General features: G+C 51.5%; 1 protein-coding gene across 5 annotated transcripts in view; it reads right to left on the bottom strand.

Moving 5' to 3' along the window:
- PSTPIP1 (proline-serine-threonine phosphatase interacting protein 1) overlaps window positions 1-16,512 on the bottom strand; it is a 42,297-nt gene extending 25,785 nt beyond the window's left edge. Inside the window, exon 1 of one of the 5 annotated variants that reach the window (XM_047796478.1) lies at window positions 16,040-16,512. In XM_047796478.1, the coding sequence (XP_047652434.1) occupies window positions 16,040-16,075 (36 nt within the window). In that variant the 5' untranslated portion in view covers window positions 16,076-16,512. The remainder of the gene's footprint in view (window positions 1-16,039) is intronic. The other 4 variants (XM_047796477.1, XM_047796480.1, XM_047796476.1 and 1 more) reach the window with 4 other exon arrangements.
- Window positions 16,513-23,451: the final 6,939 nt, after the last annotated feature.

Below are 23,451 nucleotides of genomic sequence, written 5' to 3'. Positions count from 1 at the left end.
GAACCCCCCCAAGGTAGCCGGGAGAGGAAGAGCTGACCTGTGGGCAGCTGCCGCCTGCCGCACCAGCACCTTTCACCTCTTTAGAGCTACTGAGCCTGCGCCCCATGCCAACTGTGGGCAGGCAGCAGGCAGTGGGGTGGGTGGAACCCAGTACATGCAGAGACGGACCCTGTTCTCAGTCTCCATCATACACGTCCAATCACAGGCCAAGGGGGGTGACTGGGAAGCTTTCAACAGAACAAGAAGGTGAGATTTTGTTATGAGGCTGAATGGGAGGGAGTTAGACATGAAAAAGGATGAGAAACACTCTCATGTGCCCCGGGGGGTAAGGAGGGCTTTGGAAGATGGAAGAAAAAAAATTAAATTTCCTTCAGGCCCCCTACCAAGTTCAGAAACCATCTTATAAAATGTTCCTGTCCAAAACCCTAATGATTCTCACGCTCTTGGGTTGACAGGCTCTTTATTTATTGTATTTAACTTTTTTTTTTCCCCCCGTCTTTTTTCCCATGGCATATGGAGTTCCAGGCTAGGGGTCGGATCAGAGCTATAGCTGCTGGCCCTCGCCACAGCCACAGCAATGCTAGATCCGAGCCACATCTGCGGCCTACACCACAGCTCACGGCAACGCCGGATCTTTAACCCACTGAGCAAGACCCGGGATCGAACCTGTACCCTCAAGGATGCTAGTCAGATTCGTTTCCGCTCAGCCATGACAGGAACTCCTACCTTTTTTTTTTTTTTTTTTTAAGAATCACCTTTTACTGGTGGGAGAGGAGTCAGAACAGGGAGACTGGACACATTCCCTCCATCTCAGGAAGCCCAGAAGCCAAGGACAATGACTTTGAACAACAGTTACAGGCTTCCCAGGGCCTGGCTGCTTAGCCCCTTCCTCTGTCACCACAGTTTAGCAGAAAGGACTTCTATGGCCAATGCACCTGCCAGGGCTCGTTCTCTGGCAAAGAGTCCACTGCCGCTTGTCTGCCATGGATGAGAAACCAAAGTGCCAGAACCGTCAGGACACCTGAGGTGGTGAGCACCACCCTCTGGAGAAGGCAGCCCCCAAGGCAGAACACGAGTCTGTCTGCCTGCTCGTCCAGGTGCCCAGGTCTGCACAGCAATGCTCAGCACACACCCTGGACAAAGGCGGAGGAAGCATCTTAGGGAAGCCCCCGGGGTGGACGTGGCTTTATGACAACTAGTTCCCGAGCTGCCCCTGGACAGGACCAGACCATTTCTTGCAATTCAACTGACGCCTTACCCAGCACCTTTAAATAAGCCAGACAGCTGGTCCCTTCTAGTTCATAGAACGTAGTATTATCCCCATTTACAGATAAGGAAACTGAGGCTCAGAGAGGAGAGTCAATGAGTAGCAGCCAGGCTCTTTCCACTACCCCGCAGCTATTAGCTCACAGCGGGGCTCATTGCCACCATTATCGGTTGGTCAACCAAGGGAAGGCAAAGGACCAAACGCCCAGGTATGGCTTGGATACGTGGATGGACTGGAGACTTCAGTGAGCAAGCTGGTTGCCTATCCAGAGCAGCCCAGACAGAGGGCTGGGTAGAGAGAAGCCCCAGGCCTCAGCCCTTGAGGAAAGCGCTCCCTCCCAGACTTCTGTGGGGCCATCAGGGGCAGAGGGAGCACCTGTGGTTGGTGTCCCAGAGGCTCAGCCAGGACTTACGGGGGTAGAGGCAGACACGCCAACTCCAGATCAGAATAAGGAAAGGGTTTCCCAGGGCTCAAGTGACCTCAGATAACGGAGCACAGGCGAGCTGCTCTGATGGGGGAGAGCCCCTCGAGCCTCTGATGATGTCTTGAATGAGGTGTTCTGGGTCTAGGGGTCCCCTGACCCAAGGATGAGAGAGGTCCATTCATAAGCAGGTAAAAGTGAGGTGATTTACAGCTGTCCTCAGATGGCAGAGGACAGCAAGGTGTCAGAGGGAGAGAGCCTAGAAGGCAGCGGACTTTCAGAGACAAAACCACCTTGCATGTGGTCAGATGAACATCTGGGCTGACAGGCACTTGGGATGGAAGAGGAGTTTCCAGAGGGCTCTAGCTCTCCCCTGTGCCCCAGTCAGAGGCTTCCCCAGGGCCTTACAGGGGTTCTCACGCACAGTTCTGCTGATTGGACCCCTGAGATACCCAGGCCCCGGAAGGCCTCGGGTGCTGGTGACCTACAGCCTTCCCCTTCAGCCAGGGGCCCCACTGGAGCCCTGTAAACATTCAGGGCCTCCCAGGAATCCCACACAGCCAGATGTGGGAGCCAGGGGAACAATGCAAGTACCAGAAGGGGATCTACTGTATGTGCCTGGGGCCTCTTATCTCAGTGATACCGACCACAGGGAGGATGCAAGGATGAGAGAGGTTATGTAACTCGTCCAGGCTCTAACAGCAATTGTGTGGGTGTGCCTGGGTTCCGACTTTGTTCTTTTAAATACGCCTCCTCCATCATCAGGAAGGAAAAGCCTTCTTGACCGCACTCCCCGCCCCCCACCCCCCAAGTTCTGTGATGAACTGCTCACTTCCCCTCCGCTCTTAAAGGCCCAGGTCCATCGCCCACTGCTTCCTCCTGCTTTATGAAACCAAAATGAATAGAAGTTAGCACAAGGGGTAGGGCAGGGAGTAGACACAAGCCTGGGCCTGGAGGTGGGGGATGGGTAGGACACTGCAAGTCTGATGCTCCAAGCGGTGAGCAGCTACAAGCCCCGTGAAGGCAGCAGGGGTTGGTCTGAGGGGCTGCAGCTGGTGTCTGAAGGGGTAGCCTGGGACCAGCTGGGGGAGAGCCCCGAGTTGGGCAGAGCAAGCTGTGGGACCCACCCAGGAGATAATGGGAAACAGGGCCATGTTCCAAGTTCAGAGGAAGGGAGCAGGGTGGGTGGGACAGGGACAGGCAGAGGCCAGCAATCTCCATGCCTCTAATTCCCAGAGAGGCTGCAGGGTCAGGACTGTGCTCTCATTGCCCCATGTTACAGATGAGCAACTGAGGCTCAGCAAGGTGAGTGACTGGTCCAGGTGCCACAGCTCCTCTGAAGCGCCCCCACCAAGCTGATCTGGTGGGGTGGGGAGCTTACTAGGATCAAGCAGTAGGCCAGGCAGGAGGCAGATGCCAGTGATGGGTTGTGGGGGTGGGGGGGGGAGCAGCTGATGGAGGAAAGGAGGGAATTGGGCTTCCCTGGACCCTGAGCCCTGGGGGAGACTCCGATCCCTCGGGAAAGATAGGTACTGACCATCGCCTACACACAACCAGCTGCGCAGGTTTCGGGCTTGTGAGTGACCGGCCAGGAACTGAAGGCCGGCACCAGGAGCCCAGACACTGTCCCTACACATCCCCTTCCCCAAAGCACACCCCTCCCACACCTGTGACACCTGCCACACCTGCCACACCTGCCAGGGGACGGCCCACGGGAACATCCCCCAGGAGGAAGTCCAGGCGGGGGCTCATGGAAAGAGCTCAGGCCATGGGTCCTCGTGTTGGCCGGGCCCATAAGCACAGACGGTATGACCTTGGCCAAGTCACTTAACCTCCCACACAGATTCCCTCCTCTGCAAAACGAGTGCACGCACATTGCTCACCTCCCAGGGGCTCTGAGAACGAAAAGAAATAAAATATAGAGGAGCCCAACAAAGGTCACCCTAACACTATGAGCGCTTGGAACATGGTGGCCAGGGTGATTAGCACCTATTAAGGGAAAGCAACCCAGAAGGAAATGCAAAAGGAGAGATGGGTTTGAGTCCTAGCTATGCTGCTTCTCTGGGCTGGTTGCTTCCCATCTCTCGGCCTCGATGTTTTCATCTATAGAGTGGAATGAACACTTGGACTCTGTACCCTTATGGGCTGACCTGGGCTGTCTTGCTTTGTGGCTGTGAGCTCCTGCAGGTGTGAGGACTGGCAGCCTCCTCTGAGCTCGAGACTTGCTCAAGTGACAGAGATGGACCCCTGGAGCTACAGGGAGCCACATGCCTCAAACCCTTCTGCAAAGGCAGAGACAGAGCCCTGCAGCCACTGGAAAAGGCAGTGGGCTTCAGAGGCAGGTTCTGGGCCTCAGAGATGATCCTGGGTTCTGGCTGCCTGCCTTCCAGGCCTGGGGCCTTCCTGAACTCCTGCACCTGCAGGAGGCCTGCATGTGGGGCTCCTTGCCCTTACTAGGCCAAACATGCATGTCCCTATGTCTCTATCTTTTAACCACAGGTAACAGATTTAATGTAGACAAGAAGCCAGGGGCCCAGAGAGTATCACCAGGGCCACACTGTGAATGCAGTGGAATCCAAGCAGGACATCAAAGTTCAAAGGCAGTGTGAGGGACAAAGATGGTGCCCCTCAACTAAAGGTTCTGTGTTGGAGGCTGGAATGTTGCTCCACCCTGCCCAAGGGGCCAGTGTGCACCTGGCATAGAGCTGCACTGTGGGGAAATACATCTCTCAGTAGAGCGGATGCCACCTCCAGGCTCCTGGGGCAGCCTGTGGTCTCTGGGACCATTCACTGCTTTCCCTCTCAGCCTCTCGTTTGCACCCACATGTTGGTAGGACTAAACTCAAGACCACTGGACCCTGGAGTGCAAACTTCCCCTCACTGAATCTGCAGTCTCTCTAGGATTGGGGGTGATCTGAGGACTGGGATGAAATTCCAGCAGCCTCATGGCAGCTCCTACCCTGACCCAAGGCCTAATCTCAGCTGGTTTTTCCCTGGCTCTGAAACTAGCCACCCTGTTCCTTGGTTCCAGGGTCAATTTCCATCCTCTTCTGGGTCAGAGTGAGAACCACTGCAGACCACCAGCACAGGCTCTACTACTGTGCGGCCGGCCCTACACCGTGCAGACCACCATGACCCAATTTTTTAGTTTTCATGACAGCGCCAAGGACACTGATCCCCTGCCTACAGCCCCAGCCCTGTTTGCCTGGACTGAACTCCTGGACCTTCCTATCATCCACAGTCTGGGATCCCCAGGCCTGGGAGAGTGGGCTCAGAGCTGGTCCAAATGAAGGGAAGGAGGGGACAAAGAAAGGGGAACTTTTCAGCTTCTGTGGCTGCCAGCTGGGAAGTTGGGAGCCAGAAGCCCTGATTTTCAAAGGCCCCTCAGGTCCTGGCACAGTGAGGCCAGGGTGGACATCATTTTCCTGCAGGGCCTACTTGCGATCCACTGAGGAAGATGGTGACCCCAGCCTGTGGGGCAACCCTTCTTGAAGAGTTAGGATTGATGGAGCCTCAAGGAAGATCAGAAGTTATGGGCCTTCCCAGGGGACCAGAAGTAGGGCAACTATAAGGAGGAGCCCACCATCCCCAGGGGATTCTAAGGACAGGGTCTCTCCAGGCTTGGGAGAGTTATGGGAGTTTTGTCATAGACTAGTGGCCAGCCCAGGTTGGCATTCTCAGGAAGCCTCAAACCTCAGTTTCCTTGTCTATAAACATACCTCAACTCAGGGTCCCAAGGAGCCAGTGATCTTGGGGAAAAAAAAAAAAAAAAGAACAAAGTTGGAAGACTCACAATTGCTGATTTCAAAACTTACTCTAAAACTACAGTAATTAAAGTACTGTGGTACTGGCATAAGGACAAACACAGAGACCCACGGAATGGAATAGAGAGCTAAGAAACAAGCATTCACATAGATGGTCAACTGATTTTTCAACAAGGATGTCAAGGCCATTCAATGTGGAAAGGACAGGCTTTTCAGCAACCTGTGCCGACGGAACTGGATATCCTTATGCAAAAGAATGGAGCTGGACTCTTACCTCACACCATATACAAAAACTAACTGAAAACAGAGCAATGACCTCAACGTAAAAGCTAAAACTGTAAAACTCTGAAAACATAGGGGAAATGTTTCAAGGCTTTGAATTTAGCTATGATTTCTTCGCTATGACACCAAAAACACAGCCCACAAAAGAAAAAATTGATAAATTAGACTTTATCAAAATGAAAAACTTTTATCAAAAGACAGTGTCAAGGTGGTAGAGACAGATTGGGAGAAACTATTTACAAACCATATACAGGATAAAGGATCAATATCCAGAACAAATAAAGACTCTTACAAAAGGCAAACAACCCAATTCAAAATTAGCCAAAAGAAGGAGTTCCCTTCGTGGCTCAGTGATTAATCAACCCGACTAGGATCCATAAGGTTGTGGGTTCCATCCCTGGCCTCGCTCAGTGGGTTAAGTATCCGGAGTTGCTGTGAGCTGTGGTGTAGGTCGCAGACGTGGCTCAGATCTGGTGAGGCTGTGGCTGTGGTGTAGGGTGGTAGCTGTAGTTCCAATTTGACCCCTAGACTGGGAACCTCCATATTCTGCAGGTATAGCCCTAAAAAGACCCCCCCCCAAAAAAAAAAGAAAGGAAAAAAAAAGGCAAAGGCTTGAATAGACATTTCTCTAAAGAAACTAAATAAACACATACAAATATGCTCAACATCACTGGTCATGAGGGAAATGCAAATCAAAACCCCAATGAGATACCACTGCATGCCTACTAGGACAGCTATGATTGTGGGAAAAAACACACAGAAATTAAAGAGTGTTGGTGGCGATGTAGAGAAATTGGAAACCTCATGCATTGCTAATGAGAATGTAATTAGAGTGGCTGCTGGGGCAGTTTGGCAGCTACTCAATGTGTTAAACAAAGTATTCCCATGTGATACAGCAATTCCACTCCTAGGTATATACCCAAAAGAACTGAAAGCAGGGGGAGCTCTCTTGTGGCACAGCGGGTTAAGGACCCGGCATCGTCACCGCAGCAGCCTGAGTCAGTGCTGTGCTGCAAGTTCGAGCTCTGGCCCAGGAACTCCCACATGCTGTGGGCATGACCAAAGGGAAAAAAAAAAGAAAAATCAAAAGCAGGGATTCAAACCAATATTCATACACCCATGTTCATAGCAACATTCTTTCCAATATTCAAAAGGTGGGAACAAATCAAGTACCCAATGATAGATGAATGAGTAAACAAAATGAGGTATATATATAGAATGGAATATTGGCCAGCCATAAAAAGAAATGAAATTTTGATACATGCTAAAACATGAATGGACTTTTTAAACCCTCTTTAAAAAATTCTTGTTATGGCTGCACCAGCAGCATATGGAAGTTCTCGGGCTAAGGGTAGAATTCAAGCTGCAGCTGCCAGCCAAGGCCACAGTCAGGGCAACACTCCATGCAAGCTGCATCTGTGACCTACGCTGCAGCTTGTGGCAACACCAGATCCTTAACCCACTGAGCCAGACCAGGGATCGAACATGCATCATCAGGGAGACTATGCCGGGTTCTTAACCTGCTGAGCCACAATGGGAACTCCTGAAGAGAAAAACAGGACAAATATTGTCTGATTCTACTGATATGCAGCCTCTAGGCTAGGCAAATTCATAAAGACAAAGTAGAGTGGGAGATGAGCAGAAGGAGATAGGGAGTTATTATTTAGAGGGTAACGAATTTGTCTGAAATGATGAAAAAGTTCTGGAAATAGATGGTGGTGATGGTTGCACAACGTTGTGACTGTACCGACACCACTTAATTGCACACTTAAAAGTGGTTGAAATGGTAATTTTTTTTTTTTGTCTTTTTGCCTTTTCTAGGGCCGCTCCCACAGCATATGGAGATTCCCAGGCTAGGGGTCTAATCGGAGCTGTAGCCACTGGCCTATGCCAGAGCCACAGCAACGCAGAATCCGAGCCGCTTCTGCGACCCACACCACAGCTCACAGCAATGCTGGATCCCCAACCCACTGAGCAAGGCCAGGAATCGAACCCACAACCTCATGGTTCCCAGTCGGATTCGTTAACCACTGAACCACTACAGGAACTCCTGAAATGGTTACTTTTATGTTACATATATTTACCACAAGAAAAGTAACTGTATAAGGTTATAAGGTTAGGAAAACAAAAACAAACCTCTCTCTCTGCTCATTCACAAGTGAGTTAAATGAGGTCCCATAAATGGTAAAAGCCAGATATACACCCATTACCAGCAAAGGCAATGCATCCAGAAACCCCAGCTATTTTATACAAATGGTTCTCAACCTTGGCTGTGCTTTGAAAACTGGAGAACTTGGAAAAATACTGCTCCCCCACCCCAAAATTTGCATGTAACTGACTTGGGGCATGGCCTGGGCATTGAGATTTTTAAGACCTACAGTCCTAAACGATCCAGCTCCCTGTCACGCTTCTGATCTTATTCCGACTACCCTCTACTCCGTCCCTGTGCCCTGGCCATGGAAGCCTCCTTGTTCCTTGAACGTGTCAAGCACTATCCTGACTCAGCCCATCTTCCCCCCCTTTTCTTCCCCAGTATGGCTCAGCTTCCGCTTTCCCACTTCAGTTAGGAAGCCCTGATCCCATCTGGCTGCCCCATCCCCACCCTGGCTGCTGCCTCTGTAACTCCAGCGGACATTTCCTGTTGCCCAATAGTGGGTGGCTTGTCAACACCAGCGGAAAGGCTGTCGCTTGCCTACCTGCTCCATCACCCATGGCTCAGGGTGCCAGATCTTAGCAAACCACACTCTCACTCATGCCAAGGGCTTTCTGACCCAGGCCTGGGAAGGGAGCAGCCAGACCAAGCCTGGCAGCCCCAAAGTCTACCTGGATGGCACCTCCAGGCCCACAGTCCCTCTATGAGCCTTGGTTTTCTCTCTATAAAACAGGAATGAGAATAGCAACCACATAGGGCTATCGCATCTGGTGGCTTGGAGCCATGGGAACGCTTCTCCAATGGTGGGATTTAATACACAATGATGAAGGGAGTTGGGGAGGCATTCTGGGATGAGGCGAATCCACATACGAGGCTTACTCTGTAGGTGCCTATCCAATTATAAGTCTGGCTCCCTCGCCATCTGTTCCTGGTCTGCTGACTCCCAATGCCGAACAGCAGAATGCGGTCTCATGAGAACTGCCCTGAGCCTCTCCATCTCTGAAGCCTTTATCTTAGGGGAGAATCACCCCGACATCCTACTGCTGAGGAAACTGAGGTTCAGAGAGGGGAAGGCCTTCGCCAAGGCCCCCAGCAAGTGAGGGTGGAAGCCACGTAAAGCTTCAAAGAGGCTTCTCCCCTTCTGAGCCTGGAGGATGGAGAGGGACTGAGCCTGTGGGGGAGGGACCTCTTGGAGCTAGCCCGGGGGGGAGCCAGGGCACCGGGTACCACTCTCTCTTGCTGGAAGTGAGGCAGTTTCAGTTTCCACAACAAGTTCCCTCCATTGTGTGGTTTGCAGCGTCAGCCAGGCCCTAAGTGCGGCGGGTGAGCAGGCAGGCGGGCATCCCGCCCACAGCCTGTGGCCTCAGGGCTTCTTTGCATTAGTGGAAACATCCGTCACTGGAGAGGGTGCAAAAAGGAAGAAAGCATCTGCCTCCACTCAAGGCAGGTCAAGACCTTTCACAACCCAGCTGGGGCCTTTCCTTCCTGCCCGTCAGCCTATGCAGTCCTCTGGGCCAGAAAACCCATCTTCCAAACTCACTGTGCCCACTCCCTCTTCCACACCTTTGCCCATGTCCTTCCTTTCACCTGGAGTGCCCTTTGCTCTCCTGCCACCTCCCAGATGCTCACCCACCCTTCCAAGCCCAAGTAAGCCTCCCTCTGCACCCCAGGGTCTGGTAACCCTTGCTGGGTATAGGTGCCAGAAGCTTGCAGGCAAAGCCCACGAATTCCTGGGAACCAGAGTAGTACAAGGGTCACTGAGATGCAGATCTTGTTTTCCACCAAGAAGAAAATCAAAGGTGTGGGTTATATTTGGCACTGCCGTGAGCTGTGGTGTAGGTTGCAGACATAGCTCCGATCTCACATGGCTGTGGCTGGCGTAGGCCAGCAGCTGCGGCTCCGATTGGACGCCTAGCCTGGGAACCTCCATATGCCACAGGTGTGGCCCTAGAAAGACAAAAATAAACAAAAAAATAAATATTTTCGTTTTAATGACGTGTAATATGTGGTCACGTGCAGAAAAGGAGAGAGAAAATCGTCTTCCAAAACCACGGAAAACCAATGTTAACATATAGGGAGCCAGTTTCATTCTACAGGAATTATAACTGAACCAAGAAAAGAACTCACTAGTCTCCTTGGGTTCGGGGCAGAACATGATGGCGTCCGACAGACCTAGGTGGGCATCCCTGCTCTGCCGTGGACATGTGATCATGAACTAGGCCCTTGACCTGCCCATGCCTCTGTGCTGGCAGCCATCAGCAAGCCGCTCCCTGCAGGGTGGGCTGGGGACACACGTGGAGTGACCATTGCTGTGCCTGGTGCATCACAGGCACTGAGCAAACAGGCACTGCCGCCGCTCCTCTGGGGATAATTTAAGTAGCTGGGACTTGGAGAAAAAAACAAAATAGTAACGTATCAGGAAATAAGCATCCTCTTTTTCATTTTTAATTGTGTAATTTAATTTTTCATTAGGCAACACCTTTACCTGGTTCAAAAATCCAATACTATGAAAAAGGACACAGTGAGAACACTGATGGTCACCCAGCCCTCTTGCCTATCAATCTCTTTTCTCTCCCTCCCCCCAGAAGCTATCACTTTAATTAGTTCTGTGTGTCCTTCCAGAGATTCTTTTTTTTTGTCTTTTTTGTTGTTGTTGTTGTTGTTGTTGCTATTTCTTGGGCCGCTCCCGCGGCATATGGAGGTTCCCAGGCTAGGGGTTGAATTGGAGCTGTAGCCACCGGCCTACGCCAGAGCCACAGCAACACGGGATCTGAGCCGTGTCTGCAACCTACACCACAGCTCACGGCAACGCCGGATCGTTAACCCACTGAGCAAGGGCAGGGACCGAACCCGCAACCTCATGGTTCCTAGTCAGATTCGTTAACCACTACGCCATGACGGGAACTCCAGATTCTTGTTGTTAATACAAGCCTCTGCCAACGTAAATGTTTATTTCCCCCACTTTTCATAACAGGTCACATATAAAACACAGCGCTTGGCTTTATGCTCTTCACATGTAGCCCCGTGTCTTAAAGGGCTTTGCAACCAGCACAGGGACGGTCCTCATCCCTCCTAACAGGCACAGCCAGAGAGGCAGTGGGAAGGCAGCAGGTGGCGGCAAAGGAAAGACAGCCAGGGGCCTCCCTCTCCCACCTCCTGCCTCTACAATCCCCTCCTTATGGCTTAGGAGGATCCCTCCTCAGCCACTGGCCTCCTAGCCTTCAAGGCCACAGGGCCCTGCCCTGCTGCAGTTCTGCCCATGAAGCCTGAGTGGGCTGCGGTTCCCAGCAGATCCCTTCCACGCCTGGGCCTCCCAGCCCCTTCCAGGCCACTCTGGTGCCCCCTTCCTGGATGAAAAGGCTCCTGCCCAGCCAGAGACTTGGGGTGGGGGTGTTCCCAAAGTGGCTTCTAGTGCTGAAAGCTAGAGAACCAGCCTCTTCTTCTGGGGAGCTACCCAAAACAGTAGCCCTCAAGGGCAAAACCTCGATACACAAAGATCTATCCAGTGCATCACTGTTCAGAATACTAAATAAACGGCAGTAACTTAAACGTCCAATGATAGGGGACCAGATGAATAAACCACAGCATGGCCATCAAATCCACAAGCTGGAGGACCATACAGTCGTTAGCGAGACGAGGAAATCGCACCCACACCCATTCAAAATACAACTGTGGTGAAAAGAGGGGTCCCCCTCAGTTCCCTCCTCTGTAGCCTCCCCAGCAGGGAACCTCAGAGTCTCAGAACTGGGAAGGGGAAGAGGCAACAATAGCTGATCAGACCCATGGGGGAGGGGAGGGCTGGGCTTCAGCCCCCTGTGCATCCCTGGTGAGTCATTCCCCCACCCACGAAGTGGTGCCTCCTTTTGTCCTCTCTCTGTTGGGAAGCTCCACTGCTCCCAATTCAGCATGGAAGTTTCCAGATGAACCAGGAGCCCAGCCTCAAAGGGGAGAGGTGTAACCTCAGCCAGAGGGAGAAGTTCAGGCTTATGCCCTCCATCCCCCTTGATGGTTCCCACCCAAAGCTGGGAGGGTGGGGTGGGAGACAGTATATGTGGCCCCTACTTTTCCTTTTAACAATCCCCAAAGGGTTAGGAGATGGGTCTCAATAAAACCTGCTCCAGAACCAGATTTTCCCTCTTCAAACAATGTCCAGTGACTTCTTTGCAAAGGCAGGTAGATGTACAGGTCTGGGAGTCAGTGAGAGGGAAGGAGGGGAAGATGCAGCTCCCAGCTCCCCTCTGGGTGCATCCCAGGCCTGGCTGGATGCTGACCTCCTCGAGGGCAAGACAGTCTCATTCATCTCGCTGGATGTGGGGGTGCAGAAGAGAGGCCCAGTTTTGCCTCCCTAGCAGGGAGCCCGTCCCAAAAAATCTCCGTAGAAGGTATAACTAAAGTAAAATGAAGGAGAAGATGGGTTCGGGAAGCCAGCGGCCTCTCATTCACTTATTATACAAACACTGACTGAACACGAACCCCACTCCAGCCCTGGACCAAAGAGGCAGACAGGTGTTTCTTGCAATACAGTTTGGCTGCTGCTGGGATCAGAGCCACTAGTAAGAAAAGCTGTGTGTACTGGGCAAGGAGGGGGTTACCCTGCCTTCTCTGGGCTTCTGTGCCCCTCTGACTGGGTGCTGAGTCAAGTCATATGCATTTAAAGCTCTCTCAGCTCAGCTATCTGGTATTCTCATTCTCAACTTTGTCTCACCCACCGGCTCCACAGTGAGGCTCAGCCACAAACTTCCTGCAAAGCTGTGAGGCTCTTTATCACTGTGTGCGTAGAACAGAAATCACATTATCCCTTCCCTGCCCCCGTGGCTAGCTTGGCCCTGCCTCGCTCCCCCAGTAGCCTGCATCTGAATGTTTTGCTGCAGATAAAAGCAGGCTATAAATAAAGACTGTGTGGCCACACTGACAGCATCGCAAATAGAGGCCTGCGGAGAGACAGGACACGTCCGTCCCCACGCCAGATGTTCCCACCACTTCTGAACCACTATGTCTGCTTTGTATAATTTATTGGTCTCCCCTCTTGCTATCAGGCTACCAGTTACCTATGAAACTGACTAACAGTTCAGGCCCACCAATATTTGTCAGTCACCAACTGGGCATCAGTTCAGATTCCATGTTACTCCCTATTAGTTGCTGCTCTAGAGGTTAAAAGGGCACAGGACCAAGCTTGTTGAAGTTGTGGATTAACCAGCTAAAATGGAAACAATAAAAATTATAAATTAAAAAAACCAAAACAACAACAAAAGAAATTATGGATTCAAATCAGTTCATGGGCCCTAACTAAAAAGTGATGGAACATCTCGTATGAGCTAAAGTATATAAGCTTTAATGCCAGCCCTTAGCTCCTCGGAAACCTAACAATGAGCTGGTGCCCCAAATAGGGCTGGTTTGCAACTGTGTTCTGAATGGTCGAGGTTGTCAGATAACTGCGGGGCTGTGGTATCAGACAGGATCCTTCTAGTTCAGCAGCTTCCTTCCACTCAAGACTAGCCATTTTCAAGCAGTGTGCTGCCAGCTTACGGGGTTTCATGGCATTGCCTTGGGCTGGGGGTGGGGAGAGCCCCGGGCAGAGGCGGCTGGGCCCTGTCCCTAATACCTCCATAGCAGTTAGATCAGTATGTCTTTTCCATTTTACAGATGTGTCTATAAATTGGGCTTCAAAAGACTTCTATGGACCTCCTCCGATCTTCTTCTCTGGGAGGCAGGAAGGACAGTTTTTCCCTCCTTTGCCAACACGGCCCAAAGATCCAGCGATCGGCCATGTTGCTAGGGGAGCAACGAAGCATCTGGGTAAGAGCATAGACGCTGGGGCCAACCTACTGGGGTTTCATCCCAGCCACGTGACCTTGAGCAAGTGACAAGGGCTCTGTGCCTCAGCCTCTTCCTGTAAATGTTAGAGATAAAAATACCATCTGCTTTCTCATTTCAGTCTTTTTTTTTTTCTTTTTAGGGCCACATTTGCAGCATATGGAAGTTCTCAGCCTAGGGGTCGAATTGGAGCTGCTGCTACCAGCCTACACCACAGCCTCTGCAATGCCAGATCCGAGCCTTATCTGAGACCTACGCCACAGCTCACAGCAATGCTGGATCCTTAACCCACCAAGCGAGACCAGGGATTGAACCTGCATCCTCACAGACACTATGTTGGGTTCTTAACCCGCTGAGCCACGATGGGAACTCCAACTTTCTCTATTTAAATGAGTGAATAGATACACATTTCTGAGAATAGCACCTGGCACATCTTCATAAGGCTCAGTAACTGTGAGTTGCCCTTGTGGGCTAGGTTGGCTAAGCGTCTGGAAGCTGTGTGAGAAAAGAGTCCTTGGGGGCAGCAATGCTGCCCAGGATCAGTGTGAAAGTCTCCTACTGGCCGCTTCTCCTGCCCCACTCTGGCCATCTCTAGAGAAGCTGCACCCTCACCCCAGGCCTAGGGAGGCAGCAGTAGCAGAGAGGAGGTACCTGTAGGTGGTGAAGCCGCAGCAGCTCAGAGCGGGACAAGCACAGAGCGTGGGCGGGATGCCGCTCAGGAAGCTGCCACAGGTGGGCCCCTGTCACCACACCCTGCTCCCTCATGTACCATCTCCCGCCGCCCAGATCCAGCCTTGAGGCTGCTCCTTGCCCTGGCTCTGTCCAAGGGAAGGTGGACCCATGGGCTTTGGGCTGGCACAGATGTCCTGGAGCTAAAATACAGTCAGGGCATGGCCTTGGGCTACAGAGCACTCTGGGTTTTCAGGCCCTATCCTTTCCCCAAGTCTGCTCTCCAAGTCAGAGCAGTGATGCAGTCACTCACTGTCCAGGTGGCCTCTGTCTCTGAGCCCCACCCCCTCCCCCCACATTGCAGCCCTTTGCTCCTTGAATTGGGCCCAGCTGCCAGCCTGCTGCTTGGAATGGGCCAACCCAGGTCTGCATCCCTTGGCTTTTCTGGGTTGGTCCCACCCTGTCTTTGCAGAGATGGAGAAATGGAAGCCCAAAGAGGCACCCTCTGCCCACTGTGCAGTCAGTGCAGGCAGGAGGCAGGCTACTCACATGCTGGCCACGGGCCCCAAGCAGAGCGTGGCCCAGAAGGGAAGGAAGACCTGGCCCGTTAGCTCTCGTTCTCCTGGCCGGAGGCCCCAGGGAGGCCAGGCTGTCGGCTGAGGCTATGCCGACTGAGCAAAGAGCCAGGGTGTCCTCTGCAGGGCTGGAGTTGGGGGTGAAGAAGGGGGGAGCACTGGGGATAGCCACACTCCCCAGCTCTAACCAGAGAGGTCTCAGCTTTTCCCCATGAGCCACTGGGGACAGCCAGAGTTTCAGGCACAGAGAAGGTTGAGAGACAACTGGAAAAAAAAAGCTGAAGGGATCTGGGGTCCAAACTGGGCTATGCAGGCTGCGCGGCCTGGGCCAAGCAATATCATCCCCACCAGCCAGCTCGGTGCTGGCATTTCATGCAGAAAAGACTTGATTTACACATGCCCATGCGCTGCATTTAAGCAAGCAAGCAAGGAAATGCCCAGCCCTGTTACCTCCTCAAAGGACCCCTAAGATTTACAAGGAAGAGGGGTTGGGTGAGGGGAAGAGAATTCCCATTTGCCACGCCAGCAAGGTGCCGGGAACTTTGTTACACTTTGTTACCTGGTTTAACCTGCCCATTGAGTTGGTATTTTATTATTATTCATCTCTACTATACAGATGGGGGGAAAAGAAGCTCAGAGAGGGAAAATGACTTGTCCAGCCTCTAAACAGCAGAGCCAAGATCCAAATTCCAGTTTGCTTGGTCCTCAAACCTGTGACCCCCTACCTCCTTCGCCTAAAAAGGCCTCAAGCTCCCACCCCATATATCAGATGCTCCTAAAAAGATCCTGCTGTGGGGAGAAGGTCTCTCAGGGGGAAGATCAGCCCTGGGAGCTCAGAGGGTCTCTCTCCCTGGGTTGAAGTTTTCAGACAAATCATTACCCCAGACTGAGGACCCCCCTTCCTCTTCCAAATCAGAGGCAGCCCAGGTTACCTCCACGATGATAAAGACTAAAAACCAACCACTATTTTTATGAGAAACCCCACCCCCCACACCCCTTGGAGCCGCACGCATACCCACTACCCTGGGGAAAATTTCAGCCCGCCTCCCCTGGGGCCCGCTCCACTTGTTCAAGCCCACAGTCGTCTTCACTCACCCAAAAGGCATCCTTGAACTGAAGCTGGGGCATCATCCTCAGGCAACTGCCACGGCAGAGCTTGCTCTCCTGCCACAGACAGGGCTGAACGAGGGCCAGGAGCCAGGAGCACTGTCCCAGGGCCGGCAGGGCTGGCTCAGGGCCCCCCTCCTCGGCCGGCGCCGTCTGCAGCGCCTCAAAAGGCAGCCGTGAGCCAGAGACAGCTGCCGGAGGGGGGAAAAGGGCTCAACCTGTTTTGTTTGGGGCTAGAATCAGCAGCAAAATGAGGAAGGAGTGGTGCCCAGGGATGGGAGGGCGGGTCCAGTGTCCGGCCCGGCCCCTCAGAGACGGAGGACACAGTCCAGGCTGCAGGACTGAGAGTGGGGATGCCAGCCACCAGGGTGGGGGTGGGGGGAGGCGGTGGCCAGCAGGAGAGGCAGGCTGGTGCACACGTCAGGCGGGCAGGCAGCCTGGGGCCTGCGCAGGAAGGTTTGTGCAACCTCCCGGGGGCAGGCTCCAGGGCCATCGCCCTACAGGAAGTGGAGACGCTGAGCTCCCCTGAGCAGCCCCGCCTGCCACCTGCCATCCTGCTACTTGCCTCTACCTGCCCCTCCTGATGCCCTAGCTGGGCGTCAATTTGGGAAGCCCGAGGCGCACTGGGTGCTAGAATTTCATGGGGCAAAGACTTGATTCACACGTGAGCTGAGTTTAAGAAACAAGGTCATCAATTTAGGGAGCATGAGGCGGACTGAAGCTGTGGGCAAGGAGGGAGACACCAGCCCAGGTGCTGTGGCTCATCCCTTGTCCCTGCCGAGACCAGGTCCAGAGACTCCAGGTTCCCGACTCCTCATGAGTCAACCATGGGGTGGGGGGCTTACCCAAGCCTATAACATCATCAAACCCTGGGTGCATGCTGACGCGATCCACATCCTGCCCTTGAGGGAGCTTGGGGTCTGAGGGCGGACATAGCTGTGCGCTGGGGAGCCGTCAGAGCACAGAGGTGGGGCACAGGTAACTAGCCAAGGGAGACCAGCCGCACGGGCACTGCTACCACTGCCCACCCCCAAGTCTCCAGATTAAACACCCTCCAGGACAGGAAGCCCCCCCCCCCCCCGCCCCCGCCCCGCCCCGCCCCGCCCCAAAGATGGAGTCTCCAGGCTGGAAGAAGGTGATTGGACCAAGAGAGACAGGATTGCAAAGGCTTAAACGTGGGAGTTTGAAAACCCAGGTTGAGGCCTGTTTCTGTTTTGCCCCACCCTCCAGAGGGACCTTAATCCACGCCCCAAATTTCTGAGCCTCAGTTTCCCCATCAGCCAACCCTAGTCTTTGGAAAAGACACAGTGTTGAAAGCATTTCTGGGCTTTCTGGCTTTGATGGGGGCAGGTGCTGGGGGGACCGTTGGGTATCACCTTGGAAAGAGTCCTGGGCCAGAGCCTCAGACATAGTCCTGGGGAGCCAGGACCTGCTGGTTCAGCAGAAGACGCCGGCAGAGGGCCTAGAGCGCAGGGTGGGTCAGCAAGAAGGGATGAATCAGGCTTGCCCACAAATCACCACCCTTAGCAATGCCTCCTTTCCCATTGACGGGGGGGTGATTAGACAGATGAGAGTTGCCGCAGAGGAGAGCTAAGCTCCCAAGTGCCAGTTACACGAGCCCAGGGTAAGAGACAGGGCAAACCCACGCTTCTGAAATAGCCACCCAACAGAGGACACATCAGAGAAAGCTGCAGAGCAATGGGGCTGCCTGGTAGCCCCCTACCTCCAGAATCCTTGGGGTCAAGCTAATAAAATTCAGCATTGAAGAAAACCCAGTCAGGTTTTCTGGAAGACAACTAATGATGTAAATAGCACCTTGAACCTGAAAGCCAAGGGCTGAGGCTGCACCTCATCCCAATGGCATCACCATCTCTGCTAGCACCAACTCAGCCTCCCTGGCCTCAGTGTTTCTATCTACCAAGTGGAGTGATGCTTCTAGTTCAGATGAGAAACCCTCTGTGACTAGAAGGCTCTTATGAGCAGGAAACTTCACAGCCAGGCTCTCTCTCCTGCCTCTCCAGGGGCTCCTCCCATTGCCTGCACAAATTTCTGCCCCAAACAGGCCTCTTTCCTCACCCGATCGGTACCTGCTCTCTTCCTACTGCGAGACCTTTGCCCTCTGCTCCCCAGCCTCCCTCATGGCATGTCTTCCTTCATCCTCCCTCCCTGGGCAAATCCTCCCATCCCTCAAGGGCCACCTCTAGGCTCCCACATAAGAGGTCTTCCTCCCCCAGCTGCTCCAGTCAGCAGGGCAGCCCCAGACAGATGGCCATGCTGGCTGTGGGCTGAAGCAATTGGGGAAGGAAGTAATAGGAGGAATCTAAAGAGACTCTAAGGGAGTTCCCGTTGTGACTTGGCGGTAACAAGCCTGACTAGTATCTGTGTGGATGCAGGTTCGATCTCTGGCCTTGCTCAGTAGGTTAAGGATCTGGCTGTTGCTGTGGCTGTAGCTCTGATTCAATCCTTAGCTCAGGAACTTCCATATGCCGCAGGTGCAGCCCTAAAAAGCAAATAAATAAAAGAGACTCTAAGGTTCTCTGCTATAGAGAGGTCTCCCTCCTCTCTCCCCAAAACTCCACCTCCTGCAGCTCCCAAGTTTAGGCCCCCAAATGGCCAACCCAGCTTTGGAGCACCTGCCGAGTATTGGGGGTGCCGTTAAGATTTTTACATGGGCCAGCTCACTGAGTCCTCACCCCACCCCATGGGGTACACTTTATCATCATCACAGAGGTACAAACTAAAGATGAAAGAGTTTATGCAACTCACCTAAGGCCTCAGAGCCAGTGAGCAAAGCGCTGGGCTTCAGACCCAGGTCTGATGCCAAAGCCCATGCCGTAACCTCTACAGGTATCTGCAATCAACAGCCCGCTCTTAACAATGGGTTGCAGCCTTCCTTTTTCCTGTTCTGCCTCCAGAACCTTGTATCCCTGATCCGTAGCTGGAAAAGCTGAGTCCAGGGAGGCTGCTGGGGCCAGTGGTGCTACTGGGTGAGAGTCCACCCCCGGCACAGGATCTTCCAAGTTCACCTTGTTATTTGCACCTGGGGAGGATGCCCTGGCTACAAGGAACATCAAACCAGAGGGTCTGGCATGGAGGAGGTGCGTTATCACCCGCAGGTGGGGTCTGGAGGTTGCACGGCCTCCAGGTAAAGTGCATTAGGGCCTGGCTCACATTCTCTATGATTCTCCTCATTTGCTCTCTCCCTCCTCCAGCTGCAACAGCTCTGGGCTATAACTCCAGACCCAAATCTGATCATGCACCTTCTCATGGTTGCTCCCAGGACAACGTCCTTATCCTTACATAGCCAATAGATCCAGCATGATCTGGCCTCAGCCTATCCTTCAACCTCATCTCGTGCAGGAAGAATCTCGAGCAATGGATTGAACAACCTGGAGCCTTCTAGGAAGGGAAAGGATTGGCAGAGAAGGAGCATCTCAAAGCTCCTTGGTGACATTAGGAATCCAAAAGGCCCTTACCAGAGTTCCTGTTGTGGCTTAGTGGGCTGAGAACCCCATGAGTATCCATGAGGTTTTGGGTTTGATCCCTTGCCTTTCTCAGTGGGTTAAGGATCTGGCATTACTGTGGCTGTGATGTAGGCTGGCAGCTGCAGCTCCAATTTAACCCCTAGCCTGGGAATTGCCATATGCCACAGGTGCGGCCCTGAAAAGACAAAAAACAAAACAAAAGCAAAACAAACTCAAAAAGCCTTTACCACGGATTTCGTTTGGAGACAGCATTACCAGTGGTCCAAGGGGCAATTTGTTTTGTCTCTTTCATAGCTAACATGCTATCTTGATCATATCTGCCATTGCCCAGGTAGACGTGGTAACACATATTTCTCCTTCCTTCCTGGAGGAGCAGAGCATACTGCCATGATGCTGGCCTGGCTGTGGGGTGTCTGCCCACCCTATGGTTGAACTGGAATGTTCTTGTACCCAACCGCCGTGGTTCTGTTCCCAGGGGAAATGCCTGCAGGGTCTCTCCAGGTGTCCAGAGGCACACACCCCCTGGGCTGGGGCTCCCACTCTCAGCTGCAGCCATGCTGCCCAGGAATGGAATATGCACCCACCAGCATTACTGAGCCTTCCCGTCTGGAGACATGGAAACCAACAAGGCAGGTCTCCTGCCTGTCAGGTTGGGGAGGCAGCCCAGGGGGGGAAATGTGCTGAGTGGCAGGACAACAGTGGGTACAAGCCCAGGATGTCCTCCCACAGCAGGAGAGCTGAGGCCTGCTTAACTGGAAGGAGCTCCTGGTGAGACCAATCAGGAAGAGAATTCCAGAGCAACAGTGATTAGACTGCTGGGGTCACACTGCATAGGATCCTGTGCTAAGCATTTCACATGCCTAAGGTCTCATTTAATTCAGGGGACAAACTGAAGCTCAGAGAGTTCAGTTAACCTCCAGTCCCATCCTAAGTGGAGTCTTTCCTTCCTAGAGTGCGGGGCTGGAGGTGATGGGTCAGGGTGGGATCTGAGGCGGAAGTATGATGAGGAGGGAGGGGAGAGAAGGGAAGTCCCCAGGAGGAGGAAGTGCAGCGACCAGGGGCCATGTGGAGTGGGGCTGGGACTCCCAGATGGTCTATGTGACACCAGGAGACCTCCTGGCCCCAGATCCTCAGAGGAGGCCTAGGGTGCGGTCCTTGGCCCTCAGGATGTGATGTAGATTCTGTTTATCGGTTTGCCCCAGGAAAGCAGTTGCAAAAAAAAAAAGAAAAAAAAAATAGGGCTTCTACCTGCTCACACAGCTCTTCTGAGCTGACAAGGAGCTTTCAGATTTACTAATTTGCAGCCACCAGGGTGTGACTCTGAGTGTCCAATCATTGTCACTTCTCAGAAGCTGGGTGTTGTTGGCCAGGAACCTTGAAAGACATCAAAGAGGTGCGAAGTGGCCAGTGGGCAGCCTGCAGGGTAACCCGGACCCCCCACTCAGCCCAGCAGGCTGGGGGAAGGGCTCTTTCAGTGAGGGCCAAGAAACACCACCAACAGCCCACTGGTCAGAGGGTGGAGGCCTGCAGTGGTAGAAGGGCCTGCAGAGATCCTCTGGAGCTTCTGAAATGGCAGGAGGGGAGCCCATCAAAAGCTCTGTGGGACTTTGTCAAAAAACATAAGGCCAAGCACCCACTTAGACCTACTGACCGGTGGGGGTAGTTTTTAAGTTTCATAAGTGAGTCAGACATAAACACATGGCTCAGGACTCCTGTTATTGCCTTACTGCTTCCTTTTACAGATGGGGAAACTGAGACCCAGTGGCCTCACAGCAAAGAAACCATAAACAAAATGAAAAGACAACCTACAAACTGGGAGAAAATATTTGCAAAGGATGTGACCAACATGGACTTAATTTCCGAAATATGCAAACAGCTTATACAACTCAATAACAAAAAAACCAAACAACCCAATAAAAATGGGCAGAAGACCTAAACAGACATTTCTCCAAAGACATGGAGATGGCCAACAGGTAAGTGAAAAGATGCTCATCATCAGTAATTATCAGAGAAATGCAAATCAAAACTACAATGAGATACCACCTCATACCAGTCAGAATAGCCATCATTTAAAAGTCTACAAATAATTGCTGGAGAGGATGTGGAGAAAAGGGAATGTACACTGTTGATGGGAATGTAAGTTGGTGCAGCCACTATGGAAAACAGTACGGAAGCTCCTCAAAAAACTAAAAATATAATTGCCATGTGATCCTACTCCTAGGCATATCCCACTCCTGGGCATATATCTGGACACAACTATAATCTAAAAGATACATGAACCCCTATGTTCATAGCAGCACTATTCACAGGGAAACAACCTAAATGTTCATCGAGAGATGAATGGATTAAGAAGATGTGGTACATATACACAATGGAATACTACTCAGCCATAAAAAGAACCAAATAATGACATTTTGCAGCAACATGGATGGATCTAGAGAGTCTCATACTAAGTGAAGTAAGTCAGAAAGAGAAAGACAAATATCATATGATATCACTTCTATGTGGAATATAAAATATGGTACAATTGAATCTATCTGTAGAACAGAAACAAAACTCATGGGCATAGAGAACAGACCTGTGGTTGCCAAGGGGGAGGAGGAAGGAGTGGGATGGACTGGGAGTTTGGCATTAGCAGATGCAAACTATTACATTTAGAATGGATAAGCAATGTACAGTACAGCAAACTATATCTAATCACTTGTGATAGAACATGATGGAAGATAATATGAGAAGAAGAATGTATATGTATGTATGACTGGGGCAATTTGCTATATAGCAGAAATTGACAGAACACTATAAATCAACAAAAATAAATTTTTTTTAAATAATAAAAAAACTCTGAAATAACAAAAAATAAAAAATAAATTGGTACAACCACTATGGAAAATAGTACAGAGGTTCCTCATAAAACTAAATATAAAAGTACCATATGATCCAGCAATCCCACTCCTGGGCATATATCCAGACAAAATTTTCATTCAAAAAGACACATGCACCCCTATATTCATAGCAGAACTATTCACAATAGCCACGACATGGAAACAACCTAAATGTCCATTGACTGATGGATAGATTAAGAAGATGTGGTGCATATACACAGTGGATTACTACTCGGCCATGAAAAAGAACAAACAAATGCCATTTGCAACAACATAGATGGAATTGGAGATTCTCAAATTAAGTGAAGTAAGTAAGAATAAGAAAGATGGATACTATACGATATCACTTATATGTGGAATCTCAAATATGGAACAGATGAACCTATCTACAGAACAGAAACAGACTCACAGACATGGAGAGCAGACTTGTGGTTGTCAATTGGGGGGTGGTATGATGGACTGGGAGTTTGGGGTCAATAGATGCAAGCTGTTAGATTAAGAATGGATAGGAAGGGAGTTCCCGTTGTGGCGCAGTAAAAAATGAATCCAACTAGTATCCATGAGGATGAGGGTTCGATCCCTGATCTTGCTCAGTGGGTCAGGGATCTGGTGTTGCCAGGAGCTGTGGTATAGGTCACAGACGTGGTTCAGATTCTACATTGCTGAGGCTGTGGTATAGGCCAGTAGCTCTGATTTGACTCCTAGCCTGGGAACTTCCATATGCTTGGGTGTGGCCCTGAAAAGACCAAAAAAAAAAAAAAAAAGAATGGATAGGCAATGCGGTCCTGCTGTACAGCACAGGGAACTATGTCCAGTCACTTGTGATGGAACATGATGAAAGATAATATGAGAAAAAGAAGGTGTGTGTGCATATATATATATATATATATGTATGTATGACTGGGTCACTTTGCTGTATAGCAAAAATTGACAGAACGATGCAAATCAAGTATAATAAAAAGTAAAAAATGAAAGATAAAGACAAATACCATATGATATCACTTATATGTGAAATCTAAAACATGGCACAAAT

This window comes from Phacochoerus africanus, chromosome 9 (genome assembly GCF_016906955.1).
Source record: "Phacochoerus africanus isolate WHEZ1 chromosome 9, ROS_Pafr_v1, whole genome shotgun sequence".
NCBI classification, from domain to species: domain Eukaryota; kingdom Metazoa; phylum Chordata; class Mammalia; order Artiodactyla; family Suidae; genus Phacochoerus; species Phacochoerus africanus.
This window is presented reverse-complemented; position numbering and strand designations above follow the sequence as displayed.